At 38.0% G+C, this 20,687-nt stretch overlaps 3 protein-coding genes across 7 annotated transcripts; 2 read left to right on the top strand and 1 right to left on the bottom strand.

Moving 5' to 3' along the window:
* Window positions 1-482: 482 nt before the first annotated feature.
* Window positions 483-5,808, top strand: LOC108988007 (E3 ubiquitin-protein ligase BIG BROTHER-like). Of its 3 annotated transcripts, none has more exons than XM_018961101.2 (9): window positions 483-534; window positions 1,429-1,482; window positions 1,626-1,803; window positions 2,305-2,527; window positions 2,656-2,690; window positions 3,568-3,612; window positions 4,465-4,592; window positions 5,293-5,401; window positions 5,502-5,808. In XM_018961101.2, exons 3-9 carry the CDS (start codon window positions 1,663-1,665, stop codon window positions 5,565-5,567), a joined length of 747 nt encoding a protein of 248 aa, XP_018816646.1. In that variant the 5' UTR covers window positions 483-534; window positions 1,429-1,482; window positions 1,626-1,662; the 3' UTR covers window positions 5,568-5,808. The 3 variants fall into 3 exon arrangements, with proteins under 3 accessions (XP_018816646.1, XP_018816635.1, XP_018816655.1); XM_018961090.2 differs by having other exon boundaries at window positions 514-813; XM_018961110.2 differs by lacking the exon at window positions 3,568-3,612 and having other exon boundaries at window positions 514-813.
* A 1,598-nt stretch (window positions 5,809-7,406) lies between these two features.
* Window positions 7,407-10,482, top strand: LOC108987982. The gene is made up of 6 exons (XM_018961065.2): window positions 7,407-7,675; window positions 7,883-7,935; window positions 8,272-8,327; window positions 8,425-8,934; window positions 9,042-9,216; window positions 10,010-10,482. Exons 1-6 carry the CDS (start codon window positions 7,528-7,530, stop codon window positions 10,160-10,162), a joined length of 1,095 nt encoding a protein of 364 aa, XP_018816610.1. The 5' UTR covers window positions 7,407-7,527; the 3' UTR covers window positions 10,163-10,482.
* Window positions 10,483-10,966: 484 nt separating this feature from the next.
* LOC108987989 lies at window positions 10,967-12,060 on the bottom strand. 3 transcript variants are annotated; one of them, XM_018961082.2, is made up of 2 exons: window positions 11,661-12,060; window positions 10,967-11,006 (listed from the first exon to the last, which is right to left on the bottom strand). In XM_018961082.2, the coding sequence occupies exons 1-2, from the start codon at window positions 12,044-12,046 to the stop codon at window positions 10,997-10,999; spliced, it is 396 nt and encodes a 131-aa protein (XP_018816627.1). In that variant the 5' UTR covers window positions 12,047-12,060; the 3' UTR covers window positions 10,967-10,996. The 3 variants fall into 3 exon arrangements, with proteins under 3 accessions (XP_018816627.1, XP_018816621.1, XP_018816615.1); XM_018961076.2 differs by lacking the exon at window positions 10,967-11,006 and adding an exon at window positions 11,304-11,573; XM_018961070.2 differs by lacking the exon at window positions 10,967-11,006 and adding an exon at window positions 11,304-11,551.
* Window positions 12,061-20,687: the final 8,627 nt, after the last annotated feature.

Genomic DNA, 20,687 nt, shown 5'->3' with positions numbered 1-20,687 from the left:
AACTCACCCTAGAGTAAAGAATAATTCTATATATATATATATATATATATATATATAATCAATCTTGGATTATAATAATATCAGGTGGCCGATTAGGCAAGGCTTACCAATTGTGGCTGTTAAAGACGTTGAAAACAATGGCTCAAATCATCTCATTCATTTCTGTGCGTAACACAAAACTGATTAGCTTTGCCATGCCATATACTAATTTTAAATTTAATGCAAACCTATAATAGAAAAAAAAAAAAAAAAAAACTAAAGAGAGTGCAAAAATAATATTTGAAATAGGTTTCTCTCTGTTTTTTTTTTTTTTCAAAAAATAAATAAATTCCCATATTTATAGGAATTAAGATAGATAGATAGATAGATAAAGTAATTTAACTACAAAAACTATTTGTGTTCAAAATTATTATCAATAAAAAATTCAGAATTTGTTGGTCGCCGTTTCCCGTCAAAGCTCGGTTGACGTGGCGTTGTAACTAAAACCCAGCAGATTAAGCAGCAGCATGAGCCATGAGGAATGACAAAAAACGGGTGAGAGAGAACCCCATTTCCTTTCACTCCCCCACGCACACTCACCTGAATGTCTGTCTTCCATCTAAAGCTTCAAAACCAATCAATATCCTCTCTCTCTCTCTCTCTCTCTCTGAATGTAACATTGCTGTTTTTCCGAATTTTTATGGATGAATTTTTATGGCTCTAATTGCGGAGGAGTTCCCTGAATTTTCGAGTTTTCTTCATTTGGTCTTTCCTTTTTCGTAGTTCTAGTTTTTTTCTCTAAGCGAAGGACTTTTCTTGAATATGCTTCCACCGGTAAATTTCCGTTATATTTTAGTTATTTCTCCTTCTCTTTTCGTTTGGTTGCTAAGAAAACTGGAGAAACTGCGACAAATAAATTAAAGAGAAAAATAACGTATGGGATTTTTGCTGTATGCTGTTTCTTTTTCTTTCCTTCTCTTGAGGGGCAAAAATTATGAAAAACTTTTGTGGCGGCTTTACTGAGAAAATTTGGTAAAGAAAACTGTTTTCGGTAAAAATCTCTTTTATCTGCCGTTTGGGTGCGGAGAAAACTGAATGTTGTGTTGTACTTAGTTTTTGTTTCTGAAAAATGTGAAACTTCTCTTGTCAGCTTAGTCGAGTGGCAAATTTTATACTCGTGGTGTGTAATGTTCAAAGTTTTCTTTTCTTTTCCTCTCCTGCATTTTCTCTGAAACCAATATGGGCGTTTAAGGAGATAAAAATAACTTTTTGGGTTTAAGTTTTGTAGGGAACTGAAGTTAGCCGTAAATGCTGCCTCAGTTTGTAGATTGCCATGTGTGGCCTCAAGAGCTAGACAGATCCGCTAATAGTTATATCAATATATCATATATCTCCATCGAATCGGCAGTGTTGCTTTCTTTTTTCAATTGCTTTTCTATTGGTTTGCAGGGTTATTGAAAGTAGCTCGCATTTCGATTGAATCAAAGCCAAAACCTTAATCATGTAGGATTTTTTCTTCTTAATTTCATGCTTTATTTTTGTCCTTGTTTGCTTTTATGTTCATGTACTTCCCTTATTTGCTCTTGGGGTTGTACTTTAATTGGAAGTTTACAGTTGGTCATTTTGTATTTTATGGAATTTTGCAGCTTGTTGTGTGAATCGGAGACTGTATAGTGGTCAAATATGAACGGGAATGGACAAATGGAGGTGCATTACATAAACACCGGCTTTCCTTACACGGTTACGGAAAGTTTTATGAACTTCTTTGAAGGTCTCACACATGTACCAATAAATTATGGCCATTCTCTACCAATACATGATCAGGTATTTTTCTTTCCATATCTATACCATCATGCCCCATTAGCTTGTTCATGCGTTTGTCGGTGGTGGTATTGTCCATGCTGTTCCTAAATTGATGGAGGGCGTGGGTTGTCATGCTGATGCATTTATTTTCCTTTCCCCATTTGACATTGAGAAATAAGTTCTTTATTCATAAATGTCAGGTGAGTATGGCAGCAAAAATGTTTTTAAAGAAAGAAAAATAAGAAAACAAAGAGAGAGAATTTTTTTTTTTTTGTGAACTCACTATATTTGATGCAGTAAGGATGCCGATGAAACTAATGGAAGTTCGAGTTTTCCTGTATTTCTTGCCCGTTTATTGTTATTGAAAATGTTGATTTGGAATTCTTTTTTAAATGTGTTGATCAAGAAACTACTTTTGTGTGAAAAGGCAAATGGTTCTGAACAGAATAAAATAAATATTTTCCTCTTCAAAGTTAATTTCTGCATCATGATGAAATCTTATGTCTTATTCTCTCTGTCCAGGAAAGTGCATACTGGTCAACGAATATGAGTTCCTATAAATTTGGATTGTCCAGCCCAGGGAGTAGTTACTATGGTCCTTATGAGGTAAATGAACATTTACCAAGAACGGAGGTCAGTAGGAGTGTCTGGGAATTTCCTTCGACAATGAATCGAGAGCATGCATTTGCAGACTCACAGTCTGAAGGAGATGCAATCATGGGTGTACATTCTATTCCTGAAGAATGTTAGTTTAAGAGATGCTGTTTTGTCCTTTACTTAAGTTGATCTTTTCTTCAATTTTAATAAGCATTAATCATAAATTACCATAGTTACTTTCACGATCTAATAAAAATTCATTCTTTATTCTTGCAGGCAGTCCAACACATCATAATAGTAATAGTTCTCAGGTAGGAAGCTTGCTTGCTAATACAGCTTTATGTTTTTGTGATTGCTTCTCATTGGTGTCAGTTTATTATACTTGGGTAATATATATAGGTTTAAGAAGTTGCACACTACTCTGTGCATATAACCTCAGTCAAACATGCAGAATATTAAAAACATATTGTGCATGAAGTAATCCAAAGAAGAAATTGAAATCATCATGTCTTTATACGTTGAGTTGCTTTCAGAATTTTGCTCTTTTTCTATCCAAATAATTTGGTTTTCTGGAATGACTCTCCGTACTCTCAAATATGGTACACATCTACGAACTCTGTTAAATCCTGATTGAAATCTAGAATTTTGCCCATAATTGGGTCAAAGTCCCTGCATTTCCCCCTCCATAATTCTGGTATTTAGTTGGCTAGAAATAGATGACTGTTGGATTTTACAATAGAGGGGATTAAAGGTTAAGTAGAGAGGGTGGAAGTGTAGCCCATATGGGCAATGGGCCTTTAGTGGTTGGGGTTCTGGATCATCCCAAATACCCTTCTGGCTATTATGAGCTAACATCACTAATTCCCTCCCTCCCCCACACCCCACCCCACCCCCCCGCGGCAGCATTACCATTCAAATTCATCTAAGTTTCTCTGCATGTTCTCTTCCTATGGATGTCATTGGAACCCTCATCTATGCAGTCATTTTTTCTTAGCATCTTCCTTCTCTTCCTCTGTAATACTTCTACCGTTATTTCGCATTAATAATCATATTCCTATAAATTTCTGTTGTTTTCATTAGAATCTTATGTACTTCCAATTGCAATTGATAATGTTAGGGGTAGAATCTGCACGGTCCTGGATATGAAAAACTCATTAAACATTTTATCTTTCATGTATGTTATTGCAGATCACATGGCAAGACAGTGTTGATCCTGATAACATGACTTATGAGGTTGCTATAAATAGCCCTATCATTATAGTTACAACGTGGTATATTTGCATTCTTCTTAACCAAAGCAATATATCTTCTTTTTTTGGATGGGTTGGGTGGTTTTTTTTTTTGAGGGGGGGGGGGAGCGGGTGGATCGCTTCCTTCTATTTTTTATCAAGCCGTAGATCAATGTTACTGGGGCTTAGCTTTACTGGATGAACTAAAATCACTACTCAGTTCCCAATACACTCCCTATATTTTCGTGTGTGCGCACACCAAACAAGTGAAAGCTTTAGCATTAAACTAATTGTGTCTCAAAAGATCTGTCCTACTTTAACATAATGCAATAAATGGAGGAGACAGTAATATTCATGACATTTTGAATGAGATTGAGACGGATAGCAAAAAAAAGAATGAGTAGACAATTTGTGTTTTAAGAACAGTCCAAATCCAAGGAATGAATGAATTGTTTTTCGTTCTTTGTAACTGAGCCTGTATATGATATATTCATTCAGCTTTATGAGTAGTCCTCCTCATTACTTTCTTGAGTCATCATTTTGTAGCCCAAATCTCCCATGTGGAACAAATGATAAACAATTGCCTATCATTTTTCAAAAGCCGATTTATATGGTAAGGAATTACCTATTTAATCCTAGGGTTGGTTTCAAGTGTTAGAAGCATTCGCTGGCTGTAAAGGTTTGCAGAAGTCTCCAAAACATGTCGGGTTTATGTTTGAAAATTTTGAACAAGTTTTAAAATGAGGTTGTGTGATTAGCATTGAAACTGTGTTGGTACTTTGGATGTCGGTGTTTCTTTAGTAGGATAATTATTAGGAAGTCATAATTGCAGCACATCAATTGTTCTGTTTTGCAGGAACTACTTGACTTAGGTGAGGCAGTTGGAACTCAAAGTCGGGGTCTTTCACAAGAACTTATTAGTTTGCTTCCAACTTCAAAGTACAAATTCAAAAATTTCTTCTCAACAAAGAAATCTGGAGAGAGGTAATTCTGGTCTATAGATGCTTTGTTTACTAATGCCAATTGTCTTCACCCCTTTCTGCTCTATATATTATCTGCCATCAAATGTTTCTAACCAGAAATTTCATAAATTCAGGTGACAGATAAATAGCTTTCTGTTATCTGCCTCTAATTTATATGCAGTCCAAAGTCTTTGATTTAGTATGTTTATCTAGCAAAACAAGCCTTTTTCTGTTTTACAAAAAAATTACTAGCAAATAAGTTGTTGAAGAAGTTGTACTGGTTTGTACATAGCGAATAATTTTCAAGTTTGATATTAACCACAGCATGAAACATGCAACATCCTGCTTGCTTGACTGGCATGGTGGCTGCTGAAATGATGGCAATCTGTGATGAACTTTGTTTTACTAAGAGATTTACTGGTTAAATGTGAGGTATAGTTAGTCATTCTTGTGCCATGTCCTGCATCCATGGGTTATGCATTTGCAAAATTGCTTGAGCTGCTACAAAAGGTGTTTTTAGTGATAAGGAGGAGGTCATCAGTTGCATCTCACGGTTGTGCCTCTGTTTGTGATGCCATATGTTTCTTTCACCTCATTCATTTTGTAATTTGTTGTATAGATTGGAGGTTTTGCTGCAACTTCCAAGAAGTTTTTACCAAATGCAATGTTTTCCTTTTTCATTAGATGTTCATCTGTTCATAATGGTATTGTTTGTGAGCCAGATGTGTGATATGCCAGATGAGGTACAAAAGGGGTGATCGGCAGATAAAATTGCCGTGCAAGCATGCTTACCATAGCGTATGCATCACCAGATGGCTTAGCATTAACAAGGTCGGTCAATGGTTTCCATGAAAGCTGAAAGTTATTAAGAATTGTAGATGTGCATTATTTAGGCCTATGCCTGATCTTTTAGCTACCTTGTTCTTGCCAGATATGCCCAGTTTGCAATGCAGAGGTATTTGGTGAGGAAAATCAAAGCGTTAACGGCATCCACTGACCAAATCATTGAAAGAACTGAGTGCTTTCTGCTCCATCAATTTCAGTTTTCCCTTGTTACTAATTTTTTTCCTTTTTTTTTGGGGGGTGGTGTTATGCTCGGGCTTGTTATGGAGTATTAGGGACTTCCTCGTTTATCATGCAGGCTTTGTTCAGCCGAAAAACCTTATAATTTTAGCTTTTGTATAACCATAACCACAACCATATAGTGGAGAATTGCTATTTGAATTAGTCTTTGTTTAGTTGTTGGGAGTTTGAATTGGGTCAGATCTTCTTTGCAACATTATGGATTTCATGGGCGTTGAGAGTCAGAACTCACGTGGAATTAATGGGGAGAGAGAGAATACGAGGGAATTACCGAGCCTAGTCCACGAGATTGTGCCTGCGGGACAGAGATCTCCTGGAGTTTGGTCAAGACTCACGAGCTCTAGGCTCAGTGAGTGATAGAGATTACCACTTTCAGAATATTTATTAAGCTTACTCGGGCAATTCATATCTAGTTCGTTATGTTTAAAACAAAAATTAAACAGTCAATACGCATAAGTAAGGCCCCATTTGGATATGCTCTTATCTAATCTCAACATCTAAAAGCTATTCAGAACATTTTTTAATTTCTATTTCATACTTTTTCATCTAATTTTTAGTAATGATTAAAATTTTTTCAAATTTTCATAAAAATATCAAAAATAATTTAATTTTTTCAAATTACAAAACAAAAATTATATTAAAAAATTATATTATAATAATATTTTAAATTTATAATATTTTTATTTAATTTATTTAAAATCTAATAAAAATTTTAATTTTAATTATTTTATTATTATTTATAAACTATTTTATTATTATTCATAAATTTTTTATCTCATCTAACCTTTGAAACAATACATCATCAGATTTAGCGCATGATATAAGATAAGTGATAAGCACACGTACGGATTATATAAAAATAAATTTATAAATTAAATTGGGCGGAAACCAGACGGACACGCGTGGTCTTGTGCCTTGGCTATCCCGAGTACGTTAGATATGTACATAAAATAGGTTAGAAACTACTTCAAGAAAGTCGCGAATGGTCTCGACTACTCCGAGTACATTCGAAGAAAATATATGAATAATAATGAGATAGTTTGAATTAAATACTTATTAAATTTTTAAAAGATAAGAGAAGATAAATTGAATAAAAAATATTATAAAGTTAAAATATTGATAAATTATAATTTTTAATATAATTTTTATTTAAAAATTTGAAAAATTTGAATATTTCTAATTTTTTATTTGAAAGTTTAAAAAAATTGTAATTATTAATTTTTAAAAAATTTTAATAATTAATTTAAAAATATTTATATTTAAATGATATTTAAGAAAAAAATGAAATGATACAAAATAAGAGAAGAATTTTGATATTTTTTCAAAGAGAAATACTTTGGAACCCGAATTTAGGTTTTGAATTTATGTCCTGAATGTTTTTTTTTTACTTAGTAATTAAGAAAATATTTTTTAATGATGTTGTAAATTTTTTATTTTTTAAAAAAATATTTATGATGATTAAAAAAATATATAAAATAAAAAATAAAAAAATACCTTTTGCCTTTTCGGTAGATTTTCGAGTTACATCTCTAACACTACTCTTTTCCAAAGAAGCTGGTCAGTTGTTCGTTAAAAAATAATAAAAAATATTTACAACAGCCTACTGTATGCTATAGCTGCAGCACACTTAATATTGTAGGTTAAAAAAGAAAAAAAAAAAAAAATGATGCCACGTAAAGCGAGTGAAAAGTATAAGCTGATGCGTAGTCAATCTCAAAAAATAATACAACCCAACGGTCAGAAGACTCAAAGAACCCCCACCCCCACCTTTAACGTTCATTATTTGCCTTGCCTCCTTCCACTAACCGTTACGTTTCCCCCAGTACTGTCTCTCCAAGACCCCGACTCTCTCTCTCTCTCTCTCTCTCTCTCTGATGGAACCTGCGAAAATTGATTGGAAGAGAATAGAGTCTATATTTGTAGAGGACGAGCTGTACGAGCACTTGAACGCACCCAAGTGGGTAGATTTCTTGGCTCCCGACTATTCTGTGGACGACGACGACGCCTGGTTTTGCACACCCAGTAAGCTCTCATTTCCTTCCTTCCTACCCTCTTAACCTTTTTTCTCCTTCACATTTTCCAGAGTATATTACTGCATGAATAAGATTTGGTTTCAAAATTACACGAATTTCTCTCTTTGTATACATGTTAGTATGCATATTTCGGAAAGATTGTCGGTGGTTTTTTCTCGGAACAGAAAGTTTTATAATATTGTCTTTGATTTTACAGATTGCAAGCATCCAAAGACAGCTGATGATTTTCTCAAGTCAACTCCATTTAAGGTTTTTTTATTCTTCTTTTTTTCCTTGGATTCTTTAATGCTGATTTTTGTAGAAAATGTATGAAAAGAAAGTGGAAGATTGAAATCTTGATCTTGGGTGATTCTTTATGCGGGGGACCTGGGAAAGAGGGATTAATCTTCATTTGGCTTATGAGGTTTGATTGAAGAGAACTTTTTTTAAAGCCTCTTCAGGAATTAACACAACAAAAGGAGAGGAGATCCAAGATTTCATTTCCTTTTCCTTTCTTTTACTCATTTCTCTGAGCAGAACTTCCAGCTTTTAAAGCTGCCTGATTTCCTCACTCTTTTCTTTTTCTTCTTTTTGATTTTGGTGAAGATCACTGGCTCATCTAATCTTTCTGAATCTCTTCCAGTACGCGATCAGAATAGACGGTAATAACAAAAATCCTAGCTTTATCATAGTCCTAGCTGAATGGTAGTGTCCATAAAGTCATCTAAATGAATACTCTTATTTTTCTTTTTAATTTAGAGATGCAAAGTTGAAGAGAAGAGGGCTTACTCAATCTTCAATTTCTTCAACTAGCAATCCCAAATTCAATGAAGATGGTGAAAACCAGAACCCAAATTTATCCACTCCTCCAATTCATCAAGCCAAGTCCACGAAAGCAACAATTAAATCCGCTGCAGAGAAGAGAAAAATGACCGATGACGTGTCCCAGAACAATGAGGCACCGGAGCTGAAAAGTACCTTCTCGGCAAGGAACTTGTTAATTGGACGGGATATACTTAATCAGATTACAGATATTTGCAATGAATTGAAGAGAATGGCAACAAGGGCTAGGGAGAGAGAGAATATTGAGAGTTTGAGTGTGGAGAAGAGACATGGGGGTGTAGAGGAAAAGGAGGTGAAAGAGTCATTTGAGGTTTTGGGGGAGGTGAATGGGAGGGAGAAAGAGAGGAAGCCCTTTCTTGAAGTGGGTAAAGAGAAATCTCTAGGAATGGGGGAAGGCAATGTGAAGGAGAAGCAGAGGACGAAGAAGTAAGTCTATTTTTCCCTCTGTACTTTTTTACCTATGTGCATAACATAGACTATTTGTTATGCTATGATGATTACGAGTGATTGAATTTTGATTATCATTTTTGCAGCAAAGCTGATGAGGTAGAGAGTGTTCCAATTTCTCTGGATTTGGATAGTGTAAAGCGTAAAAGGGATGGGACCCTGCTTCATATTCGAACAAATCCTCCCTCTCCTCAATGCTTTTCAGCTACTCGTGGATGGACCAAAACAACCGCTTCTAGGACTGCCAAATCCAGGCTGATGGTATTTATCTAGCCGTGTGCTTTTCTTTTTGCATTAAATATAACAATGATAATCAAAATTCATTGTTATCTTCTCTTTTAGTTATCCCAATATAATATAATAGAAAGGAAAATTCTATACACCATACTATCATTCCACTTTCATCACATTAAGTATGATGTGACATATTTATCACCATTAAATGATTATTTATTACATGCTTCTTTATCATCTAATAGTGATGAATGTGCCACATACTGCTTAGTATAATCAAAATAGGATGAGCGTGTTGTGTATACCATTACTCTAATAGAAAACATGATTGAGAGATCTTTTAAATTTTGACCTCACATGAAAAATATTCATCTGGACTCGTGAACAGTGAACTAATCCTCGAAAGGAACCTACTTTGGCTTGATATTGAGCTTAAACTTGAATACAGCTATATAGATGGTGACATATGACATATGAATCTAGGAAAAATCATTTGCAAGTGATTTTGTTCTGTCTCAGTTGGCTTTTGTCGCCGAGCCAATGGTGCTGCCTCAATTATGATACTCGGTTTAGAGACGCCCATTAACACATGGGAGGACCTACCATTGTGCAATAGTAATTCTACCTACTATGTCTTTGTGTTTACTCGATATGTACTGGTATTAAAGATACTTACTTATGGTTGCACTCGATATGTCTTTGTGTTGACTTGACGAGAGAGTGCACATTTGCAGAACGGCTTCTATGTTAGTCTGTTTTCTTACAGCTAAGAATTGCCGATTGTCCTGATTGACTTATCTTTTTATGGGCTGCTGCACAGGAGAGGGGGGGAGTACTTCAAGAGGTGGATCAAAATAAGGGGGTTAAAAAAGAAGGATCGGCAGAGAAAGGGCGTGGGTCTGTTGTCGACAGAAGAGAAGCAAGAACCCTGGATGTATTTTGGTTCCTCAAGCCTTGCACATTGTCCAACTAATTGGTTGAAAATAAATAAATCATTCTTTTAGTGTCTGGTATAGTACAGTACATTGTTTTATTTTTATGTTTTTGCATCCCTCATAGGTCTATCACCATTGTTCTAGTACTTTGTTTTATTTATTCTTTTACATCTCCTCCCATAGGTTTATCACCATTGTTTTATTAGTCTCCTCCCTTCTTGATTCATTTGGTGCTGATAAAAGAAGCTGTAATTAAGCACTCAATAATTGTACTCAATATCATTTAGTCATCAATAAACTTTTGTAGTTTACACTTTACACCCCAATTTCTATGAGAAAAACTTTGATTGTTAGCCAAGGAAAATGACTTTGACCAAACGTGTTCGGATTAATCTTTCTTCTTTTCCAATGGGAAGAAGAAAGTTCCTGGAGGAAGAATCATGAAAGATATAAGATAAGAGACCAACAATCTCAAGTCATTGTAATATATGCCCGAGATAGATTGGGGTACAAAAACAAAATTTCCTTGTACTTCTTGTCAAATTAACACTTTGGTTTTGTTCTTTTTCTTCAAATTTCCAATTTCCAGGGACATATTAGCATTACCGTTTGTAAGACCCGTCCTTCGCCAAAAGTCCAAAGCAAAGACCTTGAATGCTTCTTTAAAGCCATGCCACCCAAGTTCTCCAGGGTAGAGGTCGTTTTTCCCAGACCTTTTCCTTTCTGCTTGGATATTTACAGAACAAGTACTGGATTTGTCAAATTGTCATATAGTGTGACGCATAACCATTTGGGGACGGCCAAGATAGCAACAAGGACAAACCGCCTCACTCACTTTCTTCAAGCTTGATCGTCCTTGGTGTGTTGTGCTTTTATTTTTCCCTTGTTAATTCAATAATTAAATATTTTAAAACAAAAGAACCTCACGAGGATATATTTATTGCAATTAGTCTTCGCTGTGTATCAAATCAAATTAGTTGTTGTTATGTTCTAATTAAATACGTGTTTATAGTTTCAAATACACATACAAAAAGAGTATAAATTTTAAAAGACAAACGAGTTGTTTTTGAAAGATATACACGAATTATATATAATGTAGGCAAGTGTATATCAGTAATCATGTCGCAAACTCAAAACCAATCCTACATTTCTAAATTCTGTCTCATCAGTCATTACACAGATCATCTAACATATACCTACTACATTCCAATTTCTTGTATCCCATAAATGCCAAAAGATCAATGTTGAAGGAAAGAAGAAAAGCAAACAAAACAAAAAAAAAGAACAGACAAGAAAATAGCATCTTTATCCTCCTCGTACTGCGTTGAAGTAGTAGTAGTAGTACTCACATTCACAAACAGAAATTTTATGATTTTACAACATGATCCCGCAACGAAAGAGCCACAGCAGCAGCCGAAGAAACACAACTTTTCACAAAATTATAACAACCTAAGTCAATATAAAAATGAAAAAAGATGAAACTAAAAATCCCTTCATTAACATAGGAGTCTGATATCGGAGAAAACCAAAATCTACCTCATATTGCTGCAAAGCACACAATCCAAGAGCCTAGACCAAACAACACGTGCCCTTGGATAAATCCTGTTGGTATATATTCTTGACTCCCTCAGTAGATCTTCCATGGTCTCTACAAAGAAGTTTAAGCTTCTAATAGGAGGAACATATAGAGTTAGAGGAACAGCGGAGAAAGCCAGTGTAAAGAACAACTGCAACACCATCTTAGCTATTTTGGGAGACGAGTAGCTTGATGTTTGATACGAGTCAGAGAGAAGGGGAGGGGGAGGGAGAGAGAGCCAAGGAAATAGTTCTAAAGAGAGTTCTGGAAATAGGAATAAATTGAATTGGATGCAGATGGAGATTTTTAACAGGTAAGTCGGTGGTTTGGGGCCATCACTGATCATGCCATGTGTCTGCTCTGCATAATATAACCAGCTAAGAAAAAGTAGAGATGAGTCATGTGACTGAGGGAGGGGGGCTGGGGTTTAATAAAAGAATAATGGCTTACTATTCTTGTATCATTCTTTTAATTTTTTTATTTAATTAAGAAAGTGATTATTAATAAAATATATATTTTTTAATTTTTTTAATAATTAAAAATATTAAAAAAATATTTGTAAAAAATAATAATAAAATAAAAATTTTAAATATGCTATATAATAGTAAAATTTGTTGAGATTTTATCCTTTACAAAAGGAAAATAAATTAAAAATAAAAACTTCTCATTAAAGTCGTAAAAACTCACTATGATATATAATTTTACTCATAATTATTAGATTACTCTTGAATCACATCAATACCGTATATAACATTTTCCTAAAGTACCAGTCATTAAATTTCTATTACTTGACCAAACGAAATATATCTTTTAAAAAAATTGTGAGAATATTGATAATATCTGTATTTGATTAAAACGAAAATAGCAAAGGGCATCCATCTGTAAGCAATTAAAGTCTCCGATTGCTGCATGCATGGCCTTGAACACGAAGGATGACACTCCTAGCATTTCAAGGCGCTGACATGCTCAGATTAGATGGGCCCATTGCTTTTGTTTCAGCAAAACATCTGCATTAAATTTCTATAAACGCAAATAGGCCTTCAATTAGTGGTCCAGTTGGAGTATGTCTAAGCCCGGCCCGGGACACCGGGTTCAATGAATGAAAAAAAAAGTTTTTCTGGACGAAAAATAGCCATCTGTAGGAGAAAGATGGGAGACGTTTTTTTTTTTGTTTTCGATTTTCAGCCCACTTCATCTATTTTAGAAAGTCGAGGGTTTCAACTGTGGACGACGGTAATAGTGGAGGATTCAGTAGAGTTTCCAGCGGCCTTGTCAATGGTACCGTCAGTAATGACAACGTCTTCATTGGAAAAATCCTGCGCTCTGGAAAAACTCAGGTGCCTCCATAGGATCTGCATTTTACGTTATGGGCCAAACAAGGGTTACGGATCTACGGTTGAGAAAACTAGTGAGTAATGAGTGAGTGAAGTACTGAAACTCTCTCTCTTTCTCAATACAGCCAGGCTTACTTTTTGAAACTAGTTCTATTCCTCTCTGTTTCTACAAGCATTTGGGAAGGAAAGTCTTTCTTATTTTATTTTTCTGGATTTTTCTATTGGATTCCTTTTTCTTTCGTATCTTATTTCATTGTCTTTCTTTTTTCTGGGTTCCATCCGATATCAATTTTAAGATGATTATTGCGTGGGTTTGATTGTGATTTGCAACTAGAATAGTGAGAGAAATCTCCCAAAGAAAAAAAAAAAAAAAGAACAAGAAGAAAAATTCGGATAATCGGTTACCGAATCGGCATAAAACATATTCGGATCGGGTAGGAAATAGGTGCTTTCGGACCGAGTCGAGTCGGTGCACAGCCCTACTTGTAGGTTTGGTATGGTTGGGGTAAAGGCTGTGGGTAGAGGTGGGCAGCGGGGCCCTGCCCCCCGCTACCCCGCCTTCGATCGCTTCGCCCCCGCATGGGCGGGCAGGCTACCCCGCATCGCCCATGCAGGGGCGGGGAGCGGATTGATCCCAACGGGACTCCGAAACTATGCGGATAGCACCCCTAGCTGTGGACACATTTCTTTTTTGAAAAATGCTACAGCCACCGTTTTTGAGTCCTGCCTGATGTGTACAGTTTACTGTAGCATTTCTTTCTATTTTTTTATTCATTTGCTTCCCACAGCTGACATTTCTAATATTCTATTTCCATCTTTAATATTTTATTACCCTCTATTCCCCATTTCTAATATTTTATTCCCCACATTTCGTCTTTGTCTTCTTTCAATGATCCTCTCTTCTTTCCCAAGTTGTCTCCTCCACCATGTCCACAATTCTATCTCTTGGAAAACCAAACGATTACTTTTTTTTTTTTTTTATGTATTTTGGGTTGGTTTCTCATCTCTCTTTCTCTCTCTCTCTCCCAAATCTCCATCTCAATCTCTAAATCAAACCCACTTCGACCAATTACCCGACTCCCTCATCCTTCTTTTCTTCAACAAGATCAACGATGTCAAGGCTCTCGGTCGCTGCTGGGTCGTCTCTCGTCGGTTCCACTCCCTCTCCTTCCTCCTCCTCCGAAAAATCCAGCAACCCCTTGTTAGGACCCTCGAGGTTGGGTAGCCATGGAAAGCAAGAGGGAGCTTTAGGGTTGTAGTCGGCAGGTTGGAAGACAGAAGTATGCGAAGTGAAGTGGAGTTCGGGCTTGTGGATTTTGTGTCTTCATGAGTTCAAAACGGCGCAGCTTGGAGAGTTCCTTCTGGGCAAAAAACGACGTCACCTAACTAAGAGAAACGGCATAGTTTTAGGCAACGAATAAGCTGAATTATTGATGTAAACGCACCGTTTGAGTTGTTATTAAACGGTGTAGTCTTAGTAATTCAGAAGGTAGTTACGGGGGGGGCTTTTATGTAATTTCAATTGCTGTTTGTTAAGTATCATGCCAGAAGAATGTTGTATTCATTCTGGAGCTTTTTCTGATCGGAAATCTGTAGTTTCTTAAGGAGGAAGTGGGGACCTCGAATCCCTCACGGCGTATGAATTTGAGGTATTCTTATTACTGTGTGTGCATCATCAATTCTGTGTTGTTTTACATTTCCATACATCACGGAGAGTCTCAACCACCTGTTCATCACGGAGGACCCTAACAATTGGTATCAGAGCCGTCGATCCTACCCATTCCCAACCCAGAAATTCATCCAAACAGCATCCATACACATTCATCCATAGTCCAACCCGCACAATCATCCATAGCCAAAACCAAAAAATATCCAGACACAAGAAAACATCCACACAAATCCTACCGAGGTATATACATCCATCACCAATCCAGAAAATATCCACACAAACGCAGTCCATTATCAGACACAAACACTCAGAAATTAACCCAACCAGCATCATCCACCACCATGGCAGACAACACCAGATCTAAACACCAACAAGAACTCTTGCAGCAGCAAGTGGAGAGTCACCAACAGGAAATCCTGGAGTTGAAAACAGAAGTTAATACGGTGAAAACGGATGTCCAAGAAATCAAAGACATGTTACGCACCTGGTTCAATCAACAGCAGAATCTTCCTCCACCTCCTCCACCCCCACACCATAACATGGACCTTGAAATTCCAGAACCGAGGAGAATGAATCCAAGAGGGGTCAGACTCGAATTTCCCCAGTTCCAAGGTGTCGAGCCAGCTACTTGGCTATTTAAGGCCAACCACTATTTTGAGTTCCATCAAACTCCACTGCCTCAAAAGCTATTGATGGCCTCTTACCATATGGACGGTAATGCATTGGTTTGGTTCCAAAATGCCTCCGATGGGGGGTTATTCCGTGATTGGGAAGCCTTTTCCCGTGCCTTACTTCTTCGTTTCGGAACCACGGCGTACGACGATCTGATGGAAGCATTGACAAAACTCAAACATACCAGTAGTGTGGCTGCCTACATGAGCCAATTTGAGGCATTGGCCAACCGTTTGAGAGGCCTCTCAGATCCTCACAAACTCAGCTGCTTCCTTAGTGGCTTAAGAGATGAAGTTCGCATTCCGATTCGCATGCAAAACCCTGTCAATTTAAATGTAGCATATGGATTAGCAAAAATGCAAGAAGAGTACCTTAGCAGCCTCAAGAAAATCAGTAAACCTATGGGGGAGAGATCAAATTCTGTGGGCATAGGGGGCAACTATTCCCAAGGGTCCTACTCAAGTGATCAGTACAACAAGTGGAGGAAGCCTATGGGGGGAACTAAACCAGTATCTTCCATGCAAATGGATGAGAAACGCCGTAAGGGTTTGTGTTATCATTGTGAAGAGAAGTGGAATCCTCAACACACTTGCAAAAACCCCCGCATTTATTTGATACAAGGGAATGACGAAGAGGTAGAAGAAGAAGAAGAAGAGGAGCAAACGGGCCAGGACAAGGAGCAAAAACTGCAAATAGAAGCATTAACCAGCAACAAGGAAGAGTTGGAAATTTCCTTAGCTGCCATAGCAGGAACTCCTAATGTGCGAACTATGCGTTTGATGGGAAGTATTCTTGGAGTGCAAGTAGTGATATTAGTGGACTCCGGGAGTTCACATAACTTTATAGACTCAACTTTGGCTTCAAAATTGCAGCTGCCAGTGGATTATTCAGTGCAATTAAAAGTTCGAGTGGCCAATGGACAAGGTCTTAGCAGTGAGGGAATCTGCAAGACAGCCCAGCTGAAGGTGCAAGGTAATTGGCTAAACCCTCCTCTTCATTTACTGGACTTGGCTGGTTGTGACATCGTACTTGGGGTCCAATGGCTAGAAACCTTAGGCAACATAACTTGGAATTTTTCGAAGCTCATAATGACATTTGGTTGGGAAGGCCGAATCATTGAATTAAAGGGAATGAAGTTGAGTCCCTCGGTTGTAGAGGGTAGCCAACAGTTGCTTAAAGCAACTATGGCTAAAGGGAAGGGTATTCTTTTGCAAATTGTATGTGAAGGGAAAGAGGAAGAAAAGGCTGCAATGATTGAGGAACAATTTTCAGAACTGTTAGAGGAGTTCCAAGAGGTATTCAACCAACCTCAGGAGCTACCTCCAGCTCGTACTCATGACCACCAGATAATTCTCAAAGAAGGCACTCAACCCATCACAAACAGGCCATATAGATACCCTTATTACCAGAAAACAGAAATAGAAAAGATTGTGGCTGAGTTGTTAAAAAGTGGGGTGATTAGACCTAGCTCTAGTCCCTTCTCCTCCCCGGTTTTGCTTGTCCGTAAGGCTGATGGTAGTTGGAGGTTGTGTGTGGATTATAGGGCACTTAACAAGGAAACCGTAAAGGCTAAGTTTCCTATTCCAGTGATAGATGAGTTGCTGGATGAACTCTTTGGGTCGACAATTTTTTCTAAACTTGATTTAAGATCGGGTTATCATCAAGTGAGGGTGGTGCCTAATGACATCCCTAAGACGGCTTTTCGTACCCATGATGGGCACTATGAGTTCTTAGTGATGCCTTTTGGCCTCACTAACGCTCCCGCAACCTTCCAAGGGTTAATGAACGATGTCTTCAAACCTTTTTTGAGGAAATTTGTGCTTGTTTTTTTTTATGACATCTTGGTGTATAGTAAGACTCGGGAGGACCATGTGAATCACTTGAGGGCAGTTTTAAGCATGCTGAAACAGCACTGCTTGTATGCAAAAAAATCAAAGTGTCGGTTCGCCGTGGAGGAAGTTGACTACTTGGGCCATATCATAAGTGCTAAGGGTGTTATGGCGGATTCTTCTAAAATTATATCTATGTTGGAATGGCCCGAGCCTAAAAATGTAAAGGCCTTACGAGGCTTTCTAGGGCTCACGGGGTATTACCGAAAATTCATCAAGAATTATGGGCTGATTGCTGCCCCTCTCACCTCCCTACTCAAGAAAAATTCTTTTTCTTGGAACATAAAGGCCAGCAAGGCATTTACAGCCCTAAAGCAAGCTGTTTCCCAACCACCAGTGCTAAAATTACCTGATTTCAGCAAGCCCTTTGTAATTGAGTGTGATGCCAGCGGAAAGGGCATTGGGGCAGTCTTAATGCAATCTGGACAGCCTATTTACTACCTCAGTCAGGCTCTTATGGGTAAGGCACTATTGTTATCAACATACGAGAATGAGCTACTTGCTCTAGTCAAGGCTGTGCAAAAATGGAGACCATACCTTCTTGGACAACCGTTTGTCATTAAAACGGACCAGCAAGCACTTAAATTCCTGCTAGAACAGCGTGTGGGAACTGAGGTGCAACAGAAGTGGATTACTAAGCTAATGGGGTACGACTTTTTTATTGAGTACAAGAAGGGCAAAGAAAATTTAGTGGCTGACGCTCTTTCAAGAAGGGAGGAAAATGTGGGGTTGTGTGCACAAATTTCATTTCCAACTGCTGATTGGGTGGGGGAGTTAAAGCAAAGTTACTTAAACAGTGAAGAATATACTGCATTGATGGAAAAATTGTTGAATCACCATGAAGTTCCTAAGGGGATAACATTGCAACAAGGGCTGATTCTGAGAAAAGGAAGAATTCTTATTGTACCCGATTCCCCCTTTAAACTTAAGGTACTACAATTTATACACACCGACCCCATGGCTGGACACTCAGGCTATTTGAAGACTTACCAAAGAGCCAAGAGAGACTTCTACTGGACTGGTATGAAAAAAGACATAAAAAAATGGGTTAGGGAGTGTGAGATATGTCAAGCATCCAAGTATGAAACATTGCCACCAGCAGGACTCCTACAACCCCTTCCTATACCACAACAAGCTTGGATGGATATTTCAATGGATTTCATAGAAGGGCTGCCAAAATCAAAAGGGTACTCGGTTATCTTTGTGGTGGTTGATCGGTTCACAAAATACGGGCATTTCATGCCCTTAGCACACCCCTACACCGCCTCAGAGGTGGCCCAAGTGTTCCTTGGTTCAGTGTTCAAACTACATGGGTTCCCTAAAAGCATAGTCTCAGATCGAGACCCCGTGTTCTTAAGTACCTTCTGGAAGGGTTTATTTACACTCCAGGGAACTTCACTAGACTTTAGCTCGGCCTATCACCCTCAAAGCGATGGGCAGACAGAAGCTGTGAACAAGGTAGTGGAAGGATACTTGCGTTGTTATGCAAGTCTTAAGCCTACTGGATGGAGTCAGTGGCTTCGTTTGGCTGAGTGGTGGTATAATAGCACATACCACAGCTCAGCCAAGATGTCCCCTTTCGAGGCCCTCTACGGGTATGCGCCCCCTAGATTACTAGATTACATTCCGGGAACATCTAATAATGCCACAGTGGATCAATTGTTACGGAATAGGACACAGATTCTCCACATTTTAAAGGGAAACCTCACGGCAGCACAAGTAAGAATGAAAAATTATGCTGATAAAAAGAGAACGGAGCGACAGTTCACAGAGGGAGATTGGGTATACCTTCGCTTGCAGCCGTACCGTCAGAAATCAGTGGCGGCTCGCCGAAATATGAAGCTGGCGCCTCGTTTTTACGGGCCGTTCAGGGTGGCTCAGAGACTCGGGTTGGTGGCCTACCGACTAGAGTTGCCTTCCACTTCGCAGATCCACCCCGTTTTCCATGTGTCGTGCGAGACCGGATCCAACCGTTGGCCACCTTGCCACCCACAAATAACGACGGCGAGGTGTTACCCGAGCCAGAGGCGGTACGAGATCGACGCATGAGACAGCAGGGAGGAAGAGCAGTGTCCGAAATACTGATCAAATGGGTAGGGCTATCGGAGGAAGAAAATAGTTGGGAGAAAGTGTGGAAAATGAGGGCTTTGTATCCACACCTTGTGGACAAGGTTCTTTAAGGGAGGGAGAATGTTAGGACCCTCGAGGTTGGGTAGCCATGGAAAGCAAGAGGGAGCTTTAGGGTTGTAGTCGGCAGGTTGGAAGACAGAAGTATGCGAAGTGAAGTGGAGTTCGGGCTTGTGGATTTTGTGTCTTCATGAGTTCAAAACGGCGCAGCTTGGAGAGTTCCTTCTGGGCAAGAAACGACGTCACCTAACTAAGAGAAACGGCATAGTTTTAGGCAACGAATAAGCTGAATTATTGATGTAAACGCACCGTTTGAGTTGTTATTAAACGGTGTAGTCTTAGTAATTCAGAAGGTAGTTACGGGGGGGGCTTTTATGTAATTTCAATTGCTGTTTGTTAAGTATCATGCCAGAAGAATGTTGTATTCATTCTGGAGCTTTTTCTGATCGGAAATCTGTAGTTTCTTAAGGAGGAAGTGGGGACCTCGAATCCCTCACGGCGTATGAATTTGAGGTATTCTTATTACTGTGTGTGCATCATCAATTCTGTGTTGTTTTACATTTCCATACATCACGGAGAGTCTCAACCACCTGTTCATCACGGAGGACCCTAACACCCCTTCTTCAATCTCTTCCGTTTTGTTTTCTTTGGCACTATCGTCAAACCCTTCTAGTTCTTGAGCCAATTCCTGGGCGGCCCCAAGAGACCGTCTTCTTCCGGGTCGTCCTCTTCCTCGTCGTTGTTCCACGCTGAGGATGGTGAGGTCGACCAGTGTGGCGTCACCCACCACTTCCCGACTTAGGTTCTCAAAAACTTTAACGAGGTTTCGATTCCTTTGCATTCGTTGTTCCTCAGGAAAGAAGAAATGATCATTGAAAGAAGATAAAGAAATGTGCAAAGGGAATAAAATATTAAAAAATAGAGAATAGGGGGTAATAAAATATTAAAAATGAGAATAACAAAAATAAGGCATTGGGTGGGGCGTGGGAACTTTTTTTAATAAAAAAAAAATTAACACATAGACTGACCTACCTCTGTTTCTTTTATGACACCAAAATACTTTTATGCCATGTTTCTAGGAGTTGTTTTGGGAATCCGCACGTTCGGGCTCTTTTATTTATTTTTTTATTCACTCTCGTATCTAATCCTTATAATTTTTTATAAAACGTGAAATATGAGATGTGACCAGTAGTTAATGAGAGTTTTTTTTTTTTTATATTTATTTGTTTTGAAAGGTTGTTGGAGATAGATTTAACAAATATATTGAATAACTTCTTTAATTATACAGTTGATTTT

This window comes from Juglans regia, chromosome 5 (genome assembly GCF_001411555.2).
Source record: "Juglans regia cultivar Chandler chromosome 5, Walnut 2.0, whole genome shotgun sequence".
In the NCBI taxonomy this organism is placed as follows: domain Eukaryota; kingdom Viridiplantae; phylum Streptophyta; class Magnoliopsida; order Fagales; family Juglandaceae; genus Juglans; species Juglans regia.
Note: the sequence above shows the minus strand (reverse complement) of the source record. Positions and strands in the feature narration are given on the sequence as shown.